Source organism: Filicampus tigris, chromosome 10 (assembly GCF_054856515.1).
Source record: "Filicampus tigris isolate MCC_2025a chromosome 10, RoL_Ftig_1.0, whole genome shotgun sequence".
Lineage (NCBI taxonomy): Eukaryota > Metazoa > Chordata > Actinopteri > Syngnathiformes > Syngnathidae > Filicampus > Filicampus tigris.
In genome coordinates, this window is record NC_141226.1 from 15,163,307 (window position 1) to 15,182,464 (window position 19,158).

The following is a 19,158-nucleotide window of genomic DNA, read 5'->3' on the forward strand; positions in this document are numbered from 1 at the left end:
TGTACGGAAGAGGATTAGGGCCAGTGGGGGGGAAAAAAATATGGTTGGTAAGATTCTCACATTTATATCAGGATTCAGACTGTATTCTCAGAATTCTGACTTTATTCTCAGAAATTCCAAAGTCAGTTCTGACTTTAAAGTCAGAATTCTGAGAATGAAGTCAAAATTCTGACTTTAAAGTAAAAATGCTGAAATAAAAGTGAGAATCTTGCCAACCTATTCCCCCCCTTCCCCCTCTGGCCCCAATCCTCTTCCGTAAAACTGTCTTTCGAAGCCCCCCAAAAAAGACGTTGGAGCTCCTCAATGGTGAGACAGATGGCTCGGTCTGCTGACCTGACTTCTTTTTAGTGCTGCCACTGGAGGGGGAGACAAGGGCTAGGTATATATGATGGCTGATTTACATATGAATAGGGCGAAAAAGCCAAGGAGGGGAGTGTTAGTAAGAAGCGCCTCCGTCCCCGGTGCCACGGAAAAAAAATTTAAAAAATTCTAATCTCATGGTCTCTCAATTTACTAATCGTCACCCTAAATTTATTAATAAGGGGACGGTCTAAAATGTAAAATGTTAATGTAAAAAAAATAAGTAAATAAATAAAATAAAAATATATATTAAAAATAATCTGGTAAATGTCAGGAAAACTAAGACAAATTGTAATCAAAATTCAAATGCACATCTCTACTCATGCCCACTTCAACCTAGGAAACTATCTAAACAATCACCACCATATGTTGGATTATATAGACATTAAGCCTTTTCCTTCCGTTAGATGTTCACTATCGCTTAGTGTTAGAAAACTATGACCCATCATCACCTAAATTCCTGTGCACATCTCTACCTATATGCCCACATCAATCTATGAAAATATTTTTAAAAAATCCCCCAATATTTTGGATTTTATGGGCATTAAGTGTTTCCTATCCATAAAAGTTTAACATCATTTGATGTCATAAAACTGCAATCCGTCTTGACCAAAATCTATGTGGACATCTTTCCCCACATACCCACATCAATCTCTGAAAATGTAAAAAATGATTCTATTATAAAAGCTTTCCCCTTCAACATGGGGCAGATGATCAACGCGCATGTCTACAAAGAGATCTTGTGGCATTTGTCACCTTTGGTCTGTGAGAATGGCCGAGGGTTGTGGCAGGACAACTAATGACTGCTCACAATGCCCCGAGAATCTGACAGTTCCTGGCAATGAAGAATATTGCCATGTCTGTTGTTCCTTTCATGTAGAATGAATACGTCAGGCTTTGTACATGATGGACATGCTGTACATACTTGCAATATTTACAAAGAAGCTTCGCCGCATCCTGAAGTATCGCCAATATTTTGAGAAGAATTCCAAAAAATGTTTTTTTTTTAACTTACCTTTTACCTCTTAAAATTGTGCTTAATAGAATAAATTTTATAAGTTATAATATATAAGTTTTGTGTTGAAATAATTTAATAGATTTTTTATATAGATAATAAGAAAATAAGAATGACTTTTAATAAATTAACATTTCAATTTAACATGATAAAAGGAACAGTCAAAATGTGTGGCTTAGCTGGTCCATAATTATGTACATTCCCTGTGTCTTAGTAGGAATCAGTGTCACTAATTGCTTCTAAAAAAAAAAAAAAGAATTCACAAGAATGGCCAGAGTACATAACTGAATAAATAAATGAATATCACTCTTTTTTTAATTAAAACTGTACATGAATTTGACTTTTACAAGACATCAAACTATAAAATTGAACATTACTAAATAGCTCCCTTTAAAAAAATGAATAATAACATATTTTTTGTTTTAAAGTTGTTGTTGTCTTGGCGAATAAAACCACATTTTTATCTGCATTAAGCACAATATACACACATTGCCCCAATAGTTTACAGACTTATTATTCATATTTTCCGTTTTTTTTGTATTCTGTTGTCTGCAATGTACTTTATGAGTAAAAGTGTGAGTTACCGTGATATATTTGATACCATTAGGGATGCAAATCTGGCAGTAGTTTTACACTACTGAAGAATGATTTACAAACATAATTGTAGTCTCTAGAAAACCCCATTAAAGAATTGTAGATGGATTTTATTTAGAAATAGAAAATCATTGTTTTATCAAAATTGGTTAGAGAGAGGAATTTGGTCAGTGATGCACCTCTTGGACATTACGGGAAACATTGTACCCTTTGAGATTTTCTGGTGTAAATATAACCCGAATGGCAAAAGGCAATATAATAATCTTATAAAAGCAATTCCTCAATATTTGGTTGTGATGTCTTATAATTTGTTTCAAAGTAATGTGAACCCATCACTTCCTTTGCTTCTGGTGGATGGACACAATATCACTGCTCCTAATCTACCTAATGTCATAATCTGACAAATCTTTGTTAAAGAATTGTATCCATTCTTATCAAACAGAATTTCAATCCTACAAATATTCTCCAAAGAAGAAGTTAGAAGTTTGAGATCTAAATTCTTTCAATTTACCTTGCCCCCAAAAGCAAAGGAAATTCATTATGACATTTATAATAGGGTATACCCATCTTCTGAATTTTTAAGGAATCACTTTAATTTGGACCACAACAACTATTTATTCTGTGATGAACACATTGAAACAATTGAACACCTATTTTATGACTGCAAACTTATTAATGCCTTCTGGAAAGATGGGTATGACTGGTTGTTCCCTAAATTGCCCAATCTTTCTATTCTGTCAAAAGAAAATGTTTTGTATGGTATTTCTGTCAAAGAGTCATCACATGACCTAGTAATTACTAATTAACACACTATCCTAATGTTTTATACATAAAAGATACATCAAATCCATCCATCCATCCATCCATTATCCGAACCGCGGGTGTGCTGGAGCCTATCCCAGCTGTCATTGAGCAGTAGGCGGGGTACACTCTGAACTGGTTGACATCAAATCCAAACCTAAATTCGATGTTTTTCATAAAGAACTATGTTATTACTTTTCATCAGAAAAATGCTGTGAAATTGTACATATTAGTAGAGGAGTTGAATTTTGCTGAAAGATCCTAGCGTTCTCCTTTCTTTCATCTGTTATTTTTTGAATTTATTTATTATTATTTATTTATTTCATTTGATCTAATTATTATTATTATTATTATTATTATTATTATGATTATTTTTATTATTATTATTATTATTATTATTATCTTTTTTGTGTTGTTTTGTGATGCTTTCTTGAGGCTTGTCTGTTACCTTTTTTGTCTTATAATGTTGACAATGTACTATGCCAATATGTTTTGTACATATTAGTTTAAGAATAAGTTTAAATAAATATATAAATTAATTAATTAATAAATAAAAGTTTGAACAAAGCTGGCTGCACTTCCGGATGATGACGCTTGATCACGAATAACGGAATACTACCATATCTGTTTGTTGCCTTCAAAATAAAAGTAAAGAGTGGCGTCAAGTACGCCAAAAACGTCTTATAATCACGTTTACCTGTCCAAACCGTCAATTTATGTACAAAAAATCTAATAAAAATCGTAAACGGTTGTATTCCGTTTCGAATCAAACTAGATATGTAGACGTTGTGCTTTTACTACGAATGTTACTGGCCAGCTCTTCCTTGATACCCACACTCGCCTTCGCTCGTCACAGAAGACGTTGCGGTGGCGTCACGGAGTCCCCGCCGGTGGGTATAAAAACAGAACCGGACGCGAGTTGTCAGCAGGCTGAGAGAGTGTACCCCGAAGGAAGAATAAATTCAAACAACTACCACCCCACTTATAAAAAACAAAGCAGACCTGACAGAATAACCAAAATGGTGAGGATATCCTGCCGCCCTTCATCATCTGACAAGAGGGACAAAGATGAAGTTCAAGAAGTCGTTATCAACCAGTTAGTAAGTTGCCCCATTTTTTCGCCTCTTTATGAAATTGATCATTGTTGTCTACGTTTGGCTGCAAAGTTTTTGACTTGAACTGATAATAACAATGATAATAATAGGACACCTGTTCCCTGAACAGGACTTTTTAGTTATTTTATTCAACTGATGATTAATATCTAGGCGAGATGTGGGGTACACACTGTATTTGTACTTGTCGACAGCCAACCAAACACGGCATAGAGTGATGACATCGGAGATGGTGATTACCTTTGTGATGAGCAAGGGAAAATGAAAAAAATGCAGGACATCTGGTTGTGGGGGTTTATGTTTTGTACGTATTATTGATTGTGGCGTTATCAATTAGTAATCACTCATCATTAATTTGTAATTGATTTTATTATCCTGTGATTCAGTACTTGTATACAAATTAGATTATGTAAGTTTGTTTATTTGATCCTGCGGAGATTTTATATCCTGGTGAAAATTTGCATAACGGTTAATTTTATTTAGGCAAATTAAACATTTTGATTATAATCCTGATGGTTATTTTTTTAGCTAATCTCCATTTTTTTAATCAAGTACAGGACCATTAAAAGCATTTTTTAATAAAAAAGTCAATGTGTTTGTGAATTGTATGCCATTGAATTTACTATATGTATGCATTATTATATTTACTTAATTTTTATGATGGGATCAATTATGAGTTATTCTTGATTATTTGTAAGATATTTTCCTGTTTTATTTATTTTTTAAATTATTTTAAAATGGTGAATTTTTCCATAATCTTGTTAGCAGAGAATGATTATTAAAATTAAAAAAAAGAAAAAAAAGGACTATATGTGTACGTTATGCATGGGTTTTATTAATTCCTTGATAACTACCTCAATGAGTGGTATTAGTACCTAATGTTTTGGCTAGTGACGCTTGTAAAATCAATCTGATGCCAATTGTTGATAAAAATGAGTCTTTTCCCTTGCAATCCATATTAATAAAGTACTTTTGTGATCCTCGCTGATTATTGCACATACACAGGAGAATCACACGGTCTGCCAGTCACGCGTGATGTCAAGACTCAGCCGATAAACGGGTGCCGTACAAGTCTAAAAATAAGATGACGCAGATGTCTCAGAATAGGCCTCCTCCAAAACGCCTTCCGTCAGTACATACTGATGGTCCCACTTCCGCTCCTCGCCATGGCGACGGTAGTACGGTGAAGGTGGTGGGTTGCTTGTGAGATAGTGGGCGGGCATCTGGCGGGTCTCGGCGCCAACTGACTCACAACTCGGTGACGCAATTCCCAGGTTGGGATTTTCTGACGAGCGGTGATTCCTGACTACATTAGTGACTACTAGTGATGGAAAAGAAAGCATGTAGCACTTGTGCATTTTTTTTCCCTGTAGGTAGTGCTTTTGGTTTCAAGATAGAATGGAAATTTTATTTACTCTACATCTTTAAACCAAGAGGGCCATCTAGAGTAAATGAAGCTTCATGAAGCTTCATTTATCCATCACTAGTGACTAATCAACGAAACTCACAACAGTGTTAATTGGTTGAACACAAATACATTTTGGGTAGTTTTCCATCCTTTTTATTTAAAGGGAAAGTCGAGTAAAAATGTTTTTCTTTACAATAATCTGAGCATCAAAAAGATGCAGCTTTTTCAGAAGGCCGCAGCTCGGGTTTTTACCAGAACAAAGAGATTGGAACATGTAACTCCAGTCCTAAAGGCTTTAATTGGCTCCCAATTAACTGTAGAATAGATTTTAAAATTTTGCTACTGGTCTAAATCACTGAATGGTTCGGGTCCTGAATACAGTAATGAAATGGTGATTGAACATAAACCCTGTGAGATCTGCAGAGGTGGGTCAATTAGTGGAGCCCAGAGTTCAAAGTAAACATGGTGAAGCAGCATTTAGCTGTTCGCTGCACACAAATGGAATAAGCTGCCAACAGAAGTGAAGTCAGCCCCAAGTGTAAATGCTTTTAAATCCAGGTTAAAAACTTGTCCTCTAAACAATTTTAGATAATGTTTTTGTTTCCTGTTCGTTTTTCCTCATACTTTTGATTAAGGTCCTCTGAACAATTTTAAATCATTTTTTGTTTTCTGTTAATGTGTTTAAATGTTGACAACGTACATTATAGTAATTTTTGTAAGCTACCTTTATTTTCTCTGCTTTTGAATGTTAACTGTTTGTAAATGCTTGTAGTTGTTCTTTACCTGTGTGAAGCACATTGAGTTGCCTTGTATATGAAATGTTGCAGAGTCATTAAATACAGCCAAAATAAAATTAACCGCACTGCATGTTTCATTCAAATGAACAGATTTGTGAGTTCTTGAACGTCAATATGGAGTAGTAAGTGCAAACTGGGTCCGCCCATTGCGAGGCTCGTGTTCCTCCTGCTCTTTTTTTTCGACAACAACAAGAGGCCTTGTTGGCATGGTGGCCAACTGACTGTCGCTTGATCCCACTCTCAAAAGACCGTTTATGGTAGTTCAATAGGCGTTTTAATTAAAGAGTCATTTTCTTTAGTGGCGTGTCAAGGTTTCAACAGACCGGAAGAGTCACAGAAAGGCTTGAAATTGGACATCCATGTAAAAAAAAAAAAAAAAACTGCTGACAAAAAATGAAAAATGTTATACGGCCAGGGTTTTTTTTTCCCGCTCTTTGTGGCTTTGATAAAATAGCGCTAACGATGCTTAGCTAGCATTATCACTGTAAACAAGCAGACGTTAGCCACTCCAATCATCACTCCAATCATGTCAGAATCAAAAAGAGGGTGGAGTAAAAATGATGCTAATTCCTAGCACGTCATAATCCTTTCTTCGGCAAACAAAAGATGTGCATGCATTTTTGTCTTTTCTGGAAGTATATATTCCGCCATAGTTTTAGCAAAGCGCCTAAAGAGTTTTTTGGTCTGCACCAGGACCAGGACCAGGACCAGGAGTCTGATCCAATCTGGATCAAGAAACATTTTCCAGTCCGCCGGTGCGTCATCTTGATATCCGTGCTGATTATCCTCCTAGGACTGGTGCTGGGCTCCCTCTATACCTACCGCCACTTCTATCCTGAGGTACCTTTTGCATCACGGCACCCCTATCGAACTGTCTTGTGTTTGTTCATCACCAAGTGGCGTTTGGTGGTCGTTTTCATGACATGACTCATTCTTATTATTGATGTGGCCTTGTTTATCCATCCGTCCAGTTGGATGACGACTTTCCAGGTAGCAGTTCAGATGTCAATCCTTTTTTCTGGCCAGCAAACGCCCACGACACAACCGGCATCAATTTGACTGTACGTCTCTATCCCTCCATCCATCCTGTCCTTAATTCATCCTTTTATTGTCCTTTTATTGTATCCATTCTACCATCCCTCTATTCTTCCATCCATCGTATCTATCTTCTGTCCATCACGTATCCCAAAGAAAAAAAAAGCGTGAGCTCATTGGCGTAAGGTGCCGCGCGCTGACCGAAGTTTGGTGTGGTGTGCGTGTAGGAGTCGGCGGACGTGTTCAAGTGCCACGTTGAGTACAACGATTTTGGACACCGATTGGAGATGAACATGGAGGTGGCCATCTCCCTGAAACACAACTACCAATACATCAAAATGGTCATGCTAAATACCGCAAGTGACAGCCCCATTGACATCATCCACGACTTTGAAAATGTGAGGCCACCTCATTTTTGACCATATTTGAAAGCTGTCTTATTATCCAAATGTTCTAATTAGCGTCCATATTTCTGATGTGTACGAAAACGTGTATCGACAGAGCAAGACGGCTTATTATCACAAAGAACTGGAAATGTGCTTTGTGGCCGAGCTGAACACGCAAGTGGTGAAGGCTCCACGCAACCTTTGGGAGTTGCTGAACAGCACCAAGGTGAGACCACGTGAGATGGCACCAATGGCTGGTATGCAAAAGATGAGCCTGAGGTCATATATGGCATAAGTTTGGTCATGTGATCGTTACCTGAGCCCCGTAATTTTCAGTCGACAGGAAGTGGCAAAATGGATGCCACATGGGATGGATAAAAGGGTGGATTTTGCTGCGGAGTCATATTCCACAAATGCAATATTATATGAAGGACATTTTTGGAAGTTTTGAATGGTGCTTGGATTTGGCTAAATTATATTTTCTCATCTTACAAATAAAAGAAGATAGCGTGGAGTATGTTTAATTTCCCCTCAAAGAATTATAGTCAATAATGTGAAGCTTAAATACAGTGGGGTAAAGTTTTGAACTAATGTTGCTTATCACGCACATAAGGTTGCATATTTATATAAAAAAAACTCACAGAACTTTATATCCCTCAGTTAAATGAAATGAGCCCAAGTAGAACAAGGTGTGTATGACGCTGACTGTTATTGTTGCGCATGCAGAGGGAGATGTACTTGCCGGAAAACTACAAATCATATGAGGTGATGATGGTGACCGGCCCACTGACCCAGGACGAGCTGAGCCCCACCATCCAACAAATGTGCCGCGGCAAGGAGACATTCCAAATTAAGAAATCATGTGAGTGCCATCAAGATATGCTGTTTTTTTGTTAATTGAGAAATAAAATGCAAGTGTAAAAAATTTGACATTGCAAAATAGATGAATTTGAATTTATCAAAAAATTTACCTCAAAATCTGTCCATTTGAAACATACACTTGGCAAAAATTGAATACAAAGGATAATTTAGTAAAAAAAAAATTTACCATCTTCAAAATTTCTCTTTTAAAATAAACAATTCAAAATTCAGATATTTTTACCATCAAAATCTTCAGTAGAAAGAAATATTTTTTTCACAAAATTTGAGAACGTTGAATAGTTTTGACAATGAGAATTAAAACAATGAGGACAGCAATTAAAAGCTTTACTCTATTCTTTTTTTTTTACATTATGCACATTATTGTGCAATAATGTAATTGTGACATGTATCTGTTACATGTTTTGATGCATTTTTATGCTTTATAAAACATTTATGTCTCAATATTGGGGGGCTTAGAACGGATTAGGGCATTTACGTGGAAAATGGAAAATTTCGTAAGTAGAGGTAGCACTGTAGATTAATGAGTTTGAATGAGTATAAGTGTGAAAACATTCTTAAATTCAGGGTTGAAAAGAATAAATGTCTCGAAGATGTTAGCATATTTTTTTATGATTTTTTTTCTTAGACGTTTTTAATTATGTATGTATCTCAAGTTTAAATGAATATTTTGATGGTAAAAAATGGTGTATTAGAAATCCACATTCCAACACAGATGGTGGAAATTGTAACACTAGTCAAAGGCATTTGAGTTGGTTGCACGGGAAGTGTGAAAAAAAAACAGAATGACCAAATTTAGACTTCCTGTTGTAGTGATTTAAATGCCTTATTTGAGTGTGGGCACAGCCTAGAAAGTCTTTGTGAGTCACTGGTAGTGCAGCGAAAGTGGAGGATGGAAGGATGAGACATGTCTCTTGGCCATTGTTTTGGCATGACAGCTTTCCAACAGTTGCATAAATATGGAGTGGAAAAAATATGAATATATATCTATATCATGTCCAAAATTAGACTAAAATGTTCAATGGTGTTTTTCACAGGACAGCGATGTGTGACAGTGTATGTATGTGTATATGCATCACAATAAACAAGTTGCAGATCTGAATCCTCCCACACAAAAGGGCAAGGCTAACTGAAGACTTTAGTAACTGTAAATGAAGCTTGTTATGTGCCCTGCCACTGACTGAAAACCAGCTGGATGACCAAATGAAGTTTGTAACATTGTGTTTTGTTTTGTAGCTGAGAAGAATGCCCCCTGCCAGGAAATTCTTCACTTTGAGAACCGTTACCTGGTGAATACCTTGATCTGCAACATTGGCTAAAGAAAATGACCCGGCCATCATATCACTTCAGTTCTTGACTAAACTGCACTTTAACTGAACCCTTGTCAAACTAATTTCTCTAACTTTTTTTTTTTTCGCCATTGCAATACATTTGTAATAGTATGTATGTTACAGCACGGTGCAGGAGTGGTTAGTGCATCCGCCTCACAGGGGAGCTCTGGCCATCCTGTGTTGGAGTTTTTATGTTCTCCCCGTGCTTGCGTGGGTTTACTCCGGGTACTCCGGTTTCCTCCCACATTTACAAAACCAAACTTTAGGTACATTGACTATGCGAAATTGTTCTTGTGCGTGGATGCCTGCTTGTCTTTGTGCCCCGAGATTGGCTGGCGACCAGTCTGGGGTGTCCCGCCTCTTCGCTCAAAGCAACGCTGGAGAATAGAAAACGGATGGGAATTTGATTTCAATGTCAACTGTAACACAAACTATCTTTTTTATTTTGAATTGCCCTGGTCAACTACTTTTTTCCTAGAACATCAGGATTTTGAAATTGTCATTTTTTTAAGTGCAGGAGTGCTAGCATAACACACAGATTTTTACCATGCATTGTATTTAAAGTTATGGCATTTCAGAAAAAAATTCCACCTGTTGATGAACGAAGTCATTAAGTATTATATCATGAAATCAGAATCAGGGCAAAATCAGAAAAGTTACTTGGGTGAATTTTTTTGTATTTGAAAAAAAAAAAACATACCTCATAGTTTAGATGTTGATGGTGTAAATGACCTTTGTTACCAAGCAATATCTGAATTACAGCAAATTTTCTACGTTGAATCAGGTGTTACATGCGTTTTTGGATTTTCTTTTGTTAAATGGCTTCCAAACTGTAAGCAGAAGATCTTTAGAGCATCCATCTGAAGCTTGCTACTGAGATTACAGTTACTGTTATTGATAGAACGTTTTACTTGGATACCTGAAATCACTTGTCTATTAACTTATCTTATTGCAGTATTTGAAATTCTACCCAGTAAAAACATGTGGGTTATTTGTGTCAGTTGATGTGTGTGACTATGTATTTTACATCTTGCTGCTTTAATAAACTATTCAACTTTATTTGTTTTGGGATTTTTTTAATGGTTGTGAGGATAAATTAACAAGCAGTTTTGCTATGAAATACTAGCCTAATGCTAACACTGAACAACGCCAAAGACGGCTAATGAAGTTAGCATTGATGTTGCGGTGGTATTTCAACACTGATAGCAACAATACTTGCTTCTTCAACGTATGTCAACATGTACATGTAGTATGATACTGCCTCCTGGTGGCTAAAGCCAAAAGAATGAATTGTTGGTTTTTCAATTTATAAGGCAGTGGCTAGCACGTGTCTGAGGCGTCATGGTAAAACAAAAACACTAAAATATTAAACATGCAAATTAAACAACACACAAGGACTCCACAAACACTACTTGTTCTGACTATAGAACAACTTGATCAGAAGAGAAAAATTGACCGAATGTTGACAAGCCACAAACAGTGTTGCCTGCATATTCTACAGATTTTTTTAAAAAAAACTATTTTTTTAACCTTTCCTCTGCTATAAAAGAATTGCATTGGTACCAAGTATTAATACTGAAATTGAGTTGAGGAATCATGTTGCATATTTGTGCTGAGAAAGCATGTCGAAGTGAGTTAAGGAGCTTCATGTAGTGTTTTTCTGCCATATTGGTGCCAAGGAACTATGTTGAAATGAGTTGAGGAGCTTCACCTGCTTGTTGCCATGTTGTGTTATCTTGGTGCCAGTGAGCTATATCAAAGTGAGTTGAAGGGCTTCATGTCGCACTTTGTTGCCATCTTTGTGCTGGGGTACTATGTTGAGGTGAGTTGGGGCGCTTCATGTAGTGCTTTGGTGCCATCTTGGAGCATCTTGATATTTGCATGAATTGTGAAGAAACACTACTTGATGTGACATTAAGACGTTCATTTATAAAACAGTTCGAAACAATTTAGAAAAAAAAAATGACGTGGATATTAGTTTTGAAGAAAGTTGCTTCAAAGGGGACATATGAAAAATTGACTTTTTAATGGCTTGTACACAAATAGTTGTGTCGCTCGAGTGCCTGGCCACATATCCAGTGTGGAACTAAACAACCAAAAACAAAATATTGTGTGAGCTGCCTATTTCTGATAATGTGTCTAAACTGCAATTTCGCGACTTGGTGAGGAAGTGCTCCCTATACAAGTGAAAATGCAATTAAATATTTATGGGCGCTCGCTTTATGCTGGGAATGTGGTTATGTAGCCAGTGGTGGCTTTGTGAGAAAAACATTTGTTTGCAGTCTGTACAGCGCAGAGGGGTGTGGTGAAATTGTTGACGTGGCGGCTGTGGGAGGAGTGACAAGGCTTTTAATTGTCTCTAAGTGTGTTTTTTTTTTTCCCTCCCACACTGGGATCTTCGGTAAATATAATCCGTTTACTTGCTTGTTGTCATGGTGACAAAATCCATACATTGGCCAAGATACATATGAAGCAGGATTGAGCCGACCCCTTCAAAACAAGCTAATTCCTCAGAGGTTAAGACAGTTTTTTTTTTTTTTTTTACAACCCATTTTGATGACATGTCGCGGACATATTGAGACACCTGGGAACTGTTTTAAATTGTGAAACCAAAATACATATCTCCTTCAAAAATAATGTGAATTGATCATGCAAAATGAACAGAGTGGAGTAGAGCAGCTACGTTTTCTCCGTCACTGGACCTGCCACAGCATCAATTAACACTCATATTTTACAGAACAAGCAAAAATACACATTCACTTACACAAACACACACATACACGCACACGGCCAAACACATTCTAGGAGGCTGTGAATTTCCTGAGCGTGATGACAATGAGCGCCAGGAGGACGGATGCTCCAAGAAAAACAGCGATGACGATGGCAGTGATGGCACCCGGTCCGAGGACACCTACACACACATGAGAATTCTGACATCACATGACCAAACCCAGAAAACAGGTGAGGCATGAGGTTCGCAATAGAGTGTAAAAAAAATGGCACTGCCCTAAGATTCATGAAAATGGATGGTTTCATGTGCTAAATGATTATCCCACCAAAACAATATCTATCAGAATCCTGTGCTAGTGGGGGGCAAGCTTGTTATAGTTAACTAAAACCAACAAATGATTAACAAATTGAAAAATCATTTGGTGAGGATAAGCGGTTCAGATAATGGAAGGATGGATTAAAAAAAAGAGTGCTTTAAAGCGGGGGTTAACCCAAACATACTTTTTTCAAGAATATGCTCCCAGCAGGCCCACTAGTTCAAACACGGCATTCTGATTAATTTTGCATTTGTGTAATATAAGTTAAGCAGCAAAATGCACTTGTTTTTAGCCATCTCTGGGGGCGGCCATTTTGTCTTCACAACTGCTCACAACGACCAATCACGGCTGACCTCTTTTCTGAATTTGAGCCCTGATTGGTGATTGTTATGCTGCCATCAAGTAGTTGAAAGTAGAATTAAACCCCTAACAACAAAAGTGAGTTATAACTGGACCCCGGATTTTAGAACCTTTCACATCCGCACTTGGCTACACATAGAAAGGTGACAAAAGTCCACGTTTTTTTTTACCTTCCTCCTCATCCACATCGAGGCCTTGCGTGGCATCCTCATAGTCGAAGGTGATGGCCTGCTCGGTCATGTGATGGAGGGGCTCCTCGGTGGTGATTCCGGTGGGGCCGACGTCTGCGGGCATCTCTCCAGACACAATGTCATGGTTGTCCCTGGGCGCTTCGGCCACCGTCTCTGCAAAACAGGAAAAAAAAAAAAAAAGAAGTGATTTGAAGGTGACTTAATATTGTGATTATCGTTGGTATGTTTGAGTGGTCCATAAGGGTCTTCTGTGTGCCCCCAACGGCTCAGGAGCAGCGGAATAAGGAAGTCTTTGTAGGAAGGCAACATTTTGTCCGTTTGAGCTTGAGGTGGCCCCCTGACATGTTCTTTCCTTCCTTCAACGTTCCAAGGAACAAGGAGAAAAGCTCCTTCAGTCTGGGCAATCTTCACTTCAACATGAAAGCCATGAAAGTGGACACTTTCTCTGGGAACTTCATTACTCTACATGGTGGCATTTTTTTTTTTAACCCTGACCCCCCCAAAAAACGTCTTGCTATACAATGGTGGCGGTTACTGGAGGCAGTTATTCTCAACCTGTGCACCGCAGGTGATTTATTAATTGGATATAATGTATCTTTGCGCATCTTTCTATGCAACGTATATTGTTAGGCAAAACAATTAAATGCTCTTCCACTAGATGACGGAAGATAGAATGTGTTCAACTAACTAAGCCAATATTTCACATTCAAGTGCAATTGTAGAGTAAATTGCGACGAGATCGTCCTCATTTCATAAAATATATACCTCCTGTGATATTTTTGATTGGTGGTGTGCCAAGGGAGTTTTCTTGTGTAAAATATGCGCCTTGGCACTATAAAGGTTGGGAAACAAGACATTGATGGAATCTTTACAACTGACTTAAGTATTGGGACGCTTGGCCATGCAACCTACAGGAAGTGAAGATGAAGGAAAATATAGTAGCCTATGTAGTTAGTTGGTCAATCTCAATCAAAGTAAAAAGCGTTACATTAATCCAGCCGAGTTGTGCTAAAAGCGTACATTACTCATTCAAGGTCCTGAAATTTTCAAAAATTGACAAACTTGGCGATTCACTTTTAAAATGAGCATCCTCTCGCAGAGAGTAGTGACTGGACTTTTCATAATAAGGCGGAGAGCCTAGCAAGCAGCCTTTGTTGTTTCACAATAAACCCTCGATGTCAGTCTAGCATGCCTTTTTGGACCAGAAAGGAAAATTTGTGGTGCAAAACAAGTTTTTTGTCACTCTAGCGCTACCTGCTGGATTTGGTGGGGTACTGCCCCCAATGTAATATGGGACTTTTTTTCTTACGCAGATGAGCCGTGGAAGCCTTTCATATATATAAACTAACTTCGCACACACACATGCACAAGCCAGTCCCTTCACGCGCACATTGACTCAACACATACCAACAAAACCATCCAAATATGTTGACGCTGGGCCTTGTTCAACATTGACTCTGCGGGCCTAGCTGTGACACCTTCACTGAACTCTTTGCTCTTGTTCCTTCTGTCCTGTCATTTGATCCGTGCTGGGAGGTAACCTAGGTACAAATACTTGGTTTGTGTATTTGAATAGATTTTCAGGTATTTGTATTTTACTTGAGTATTCATATTATCTGGCATTTTACTTTTAATCGCTACATTTTAAAACAGATATCTGTACTTTGCACCGCTTTAATTTGTCACCATACCCCCCCCAAAAAAAAATGTTTGTTACTTTTGTAATGGGTGTTACAATTTATTTTGACTGTTGTGTTGAGTACATAAAAGAGTCTTCACTTTTTTACTTTTGATTTCACATTTATGGTAGAGGCTAACATTTGAAAATGTATTGATTTTTATCCCCTCACTTTTTTTGTTGTTGTAACTGCCCAAGGTAAATAAAATGCTAACTTTAATATTGATTGTTAAGAGTCAAATCAGAACTTTTTTTGTTTTAACACAAGTATCTGTACTTGTTTTTACAGTTGTATCATATTGTCTACATTTTATGTGTTCCCTGATATATTGAACGCCTTGGAAATTCTTTTGCTTCTTCCTCCTGATTGACACATTTGAATAATGAGGTTTCTCTGATGCTGTGGAAGCTCTCTGCTGTAAGATGCGACTACCAAAAGGTAAGCAAAAGCCTACCAGAGCATTATATTTGGGGTTAATCAAAAGCATTTTAAATGCCGATTGTAATTTAACATGGGTTTAATGCATGGAATTGGATAATTCAGAACATGGCCACAACCCGTTCCAGGGGGGTGTGTACACTTTTGCAATCACATTATCTCAGTTATATTCATTCCCCCCCTTAATGGTTAAAAATGTGAAATGATTTGTTGGTCTCACTTCTATATTTCACAAAACCCAGCAATTCAAGAGGGGTGCGCAGACTTTTTATACCCACTGTGAGTACAGAGCGTGAGGGTTTTTTTTTGCCACCGCTGATGGTAATTCAGCAGAAATGGATGCCAAGCGGCGTCCTTTTAGCGTGGTGAGTATTTGTGTTGACCCAGAAGCTTCCTGTCCGCGGAGCAGGACTGGAGGTTTTTGGAGGCGCGGGCCTCGGGCCAGAAGCGCCATCAATGAGGCGTTCAGGGCCTGGGTACAAAAGAAGGCTTGTGCTTGCTGGGCCCACGACCGGCAACAACCGGCCCGGCCCAAAGCAGACAGCGGCCAGGTTCTGTTTGTCAAACAAACTTGTTGATGGAGCCATTTGCTAAAGGTTGATCCGACTGGAGAGGGCAACAAACAAGAACATGGACATTTGTTTCCATGAGTGTTCTCAATTGCAGATGTTCCACAATAATTAAAATAAAAATAGCTACGTGGCAGGTAGTAAAATGTAAATCTGATTCAGTGGTGCCTTGTGATACGATTTAATTTGTTCCGCGACCATGTCTGCAACTGACAACAATCAAATCATCTTTCCCCACTAAAATGGATGGAAATGTCATTCATTTGCGCTATAATGGTGTACTTTATAAAAGGAATAACTTCATTAAATTGATGTGCACACCATTGCCATCAGGGGGCAGTACAATACAGTCATACAGACAAAAATGAAGAGTCTCCACTCCTCTCATTGTTTTACTAAGCTGCAATAATATTGGCCTTTTTTTCATAGAGGATAAAGAACACATGCCTGTGAGTATGGTTGTATCATCAGACTGCATGTGTTGCTCCACCGTTTGTGTTCAAACATATCGCATAGAGGACAAATATTTGTAAAAGTATATCAAATTTAATGTAAAAACATTCCATTTGGTTGAATTTGCAGCATTACGAGGAGGATGTATTTGCTGAAAGCGCTATATGATAGAAAAAAAGAAAAGAATCCAAAACATCATAACAGGTCAAGTAACATTTGAACATACTCTTATTTGACAGCAGCTTGGCAAGTCTTGCATCCATTGAAATTTGTGACTTTATGGACAGCTTCATCTTAAATTTCTTCACAATAGCGTCCCGAAGTTGCTGTTTGGATATGAATTGCCTCCCAACACATCAAGAATTTTCAACTACTTCATACCTTCATCGACCTTTTTAAGATGCGCAAAGGTTCTCAATAAGGTTAACGGTCAACACATAAATTTCATTACTTTGATGCCCATAGCAGCCCATGATGTGGAGAAATTTCTTGCGGCATAATCCAGGACTTTGTTTCGCAAAGTTGTCTTCAGTTTGTACCACGGAAGAAAGTCAGACAAACTCCACTCCAGAGGTTATTTTCACACCTTCAGTGACCCGAAAGCTCTTGAACCACGACGCCGCTACCTCCCTGTTGACGCCGCAGTCTTTTGGGGGACATGGTGGTCATCCATCAACCATACACTGTCTAATACAGCCATCTTGAACTTCCAGGGTTGCACGGCACTCTGTGAACAATCTCATGCTGCAAGGAATACTTCGGCATCATTGGCTGCTATGGGCATAAAAGGGGAGAAACTTGTGTGCACCCCGTTTTCACTGGGACGTTTGTTTAAAAATTATTCTTACAGTTGATGACTTGAAAATTATGGCAGTATTTATAAGACAATCAGAAAAAAAATTACATCATTTGTAACACCGTGTGATTTTTTTTTTTTTTTTTTTTACCTGAGCGCGCAAAGACCACCAAAAGGCCAAGGAGGACGAGGACTCTACAGGTGCTGCTGCGGACCATGACGACAAGTCCTCAATTTGCCGGGATTTGAAAAAGTGAAGCGCAAGAGAGGATCTGAGGAGCGAAGGTGGAGGCTTCTGCAAGGCACGGGTGAGAGAAGAGCAGAGATTAGTGGGAGGGGGAACCCGCAAGGGCGGGACGAGGTGTATACCCGACAGGACAGTGCCGACTTTGTGAGTTCATCTCAGCAGCGCCCACCCACTCCAAGCTCCTCCGGCCACACAGGCGGGTGCGAGGTAAACATAGACGCCTCCGGCCGGCCTTGACCAGGTCACGTCACCGGCGCTTCCGATGAGGGCTGTTTCGCCTTCTTTTTTCCGCCACTTGAAAAGGGCAAGATATCTTAAAATGACATTTTACTTTTGGACGAGTCCATAAAAAGGCCACGATTGGAGGAGTTTGTTGCGGCAGAACCAAATCAAACAATCAACAAAACCGTGACACACTCCAACCTCTTTAGAAAGTCTTTCCAGGAGAGGCAGTTTCTAGCATGTGCGACATATGGTGGACGGGCCCACCTTAAAATAGTATTTGCTGCATGAAATGGTTTTATGTCATTAGGGCATGATGAACTGATAAACATTACATAGATACAAGTACACCTCAATAAATTTAGTAGAAAAGCTCATTTTCTTTAAGTAGCTCATTTCAATAAGCGAAATATAGATTTAGTACACAAACACATCTCAGAAGATCAATTCCTACCAAATTTTTGTATTAAAAATCATTTTATGTAATATTCAAATTTGTTGGGGTGGGGAATTTGAACTACCGTAATAAAATTACTTCACTGTGTAGGGAATCTACAAGTTTTCCTTTTTCTTTTTTTTTTTAAACAGAATTTCTGAAATAAATAGTTTTATATCATACTGTAATTTAAGATGCACCTGGATTTCACTAGCATCAGGCCGGAACCTGTCACGTCTTTCACAAATCTGTACTCTCAGTCTACCTGCGTGGGTGTTATTTGTATAAATTACACAGGTCAACAAACTTCAAAACATTTTTTTAGACGCAAGTTAACTTTTTTAGCTGAATTTTTACACTGATTCCAAATCTGCCCCCCGCCCTAGCATAGCAGGTTTTCATGATTAGAAATATATATGGTAATATGAAATTTAGTCATATATTTAGAAAATAATTGTGTTGTTAGTTTTAGCAACGGGTGGAATTCCTTTCTGACACGTCATGGTACATTCTGGATTGCGCAAGCTGTCATAGGACAAACTTAAAAACAAAAAAAGGAAATATCTGAAAACTTGATGTACTAGAAAATAAGCAAATGCATTTCTTAAAATCATCATAAAAAACATGTTCCGGGACACAAAGCAATTTCTGATTAAAACTTGCTATTGACCAGTATTATTGATCAATCCAAGGGAGTTTTTGGGGCCTTGGAGGTATGATTCTGCTTGATGACAGCAATCTGCAGTAGTGTAGGAGGAAAGTATGTTGTTATTCTAGTTTTAGAACAATCTGTACTTATGAACACTATAAGGGTAATTAGTCTGTTTTGAAGCCTTTTCACAGCTTAAGTAATAGGACCACGGTACGAAGATACCAATGGGTATTGATTGTACCCCTTATTTCAATTTTAAGGGTGAAATCTACAAAAAAGTTGCATAATTCTTGGGAGTTTTTCAACTCACACTAAAGGCGGCAAAAATGGAAGAGGAAAATGGAAAAAAT

The 19,158-nt window shown here is 38.1% G+C and overlaps 2 protein-coding genes across 4 annotated transcripts; one reads left to right on the forward strand and one right to left on the reverse strand.

Moving 5' to 3' along the window:
- Positions 1-3,669: 3,669 nt before the first annotated feature.
- LOC147140993 (integral membrane protein 2C-like) lies at positions 3,670-10,777 on the forward strand. 3 transcript variants are annotated; one of them, XM_086042088.1, is made up of 7 exons: positions 3,671-3,871; positions 6,776-6,927; positions 7,059-7,148; positions 7,350-7,520; positions 7,624-7,734; positions 8,235-8,370; positions 9,624-10,777. In XM_086042088.1, exons 1-7 carry the CDS (start codon positions 3,790-3,792, stop codon positions 9,704-9,706), a joined length of 825 nt encoding a protein of 274 aa, XP_085898214.1. In that variant the 5' UTR covers positions 3,671-3,789; the 3' UTR covers positions 9,707-10,777. The 3 variants fall into 3 exon arrangements, with proteins under 3 accessions (XP_085898216.1, XP_085898214.1, XP_085898215.1); XM_086042089.1 differs by having other exon boundaries at positions 3,673-3,870; positions 6,781-6,927; XM_086042090.1 differs by lacking the exon at positions 7,059-7,148 and having other exon boundaries at positions 3,670-3,871.
- Positions 10,704-19,119, reverse strand: snorc (secondary ossification center associated regulator of chondrocyte maturation). Its single transcript, XM_086042091.1, has 3 exons — positions 17,403-19,119; positions 13,296-13,469; positions 10,704-12,629 (listed from the first exon to the last, which is right to left on the reverse strand). Exons 1-3 carry the CDS (start codon positions 17,467-17,469, stop codon positions 12,520-12,522), a joined length of 351 nt encoding a protein of 116 aa, XP_085898217.1. The 5' UTR covers positions 17,470-19,119; the 3' UTR covers positions 10,704-12,519.
- Between the last annotated feature and the right edge of the window lie 39 nt (positions 19,120-19,158).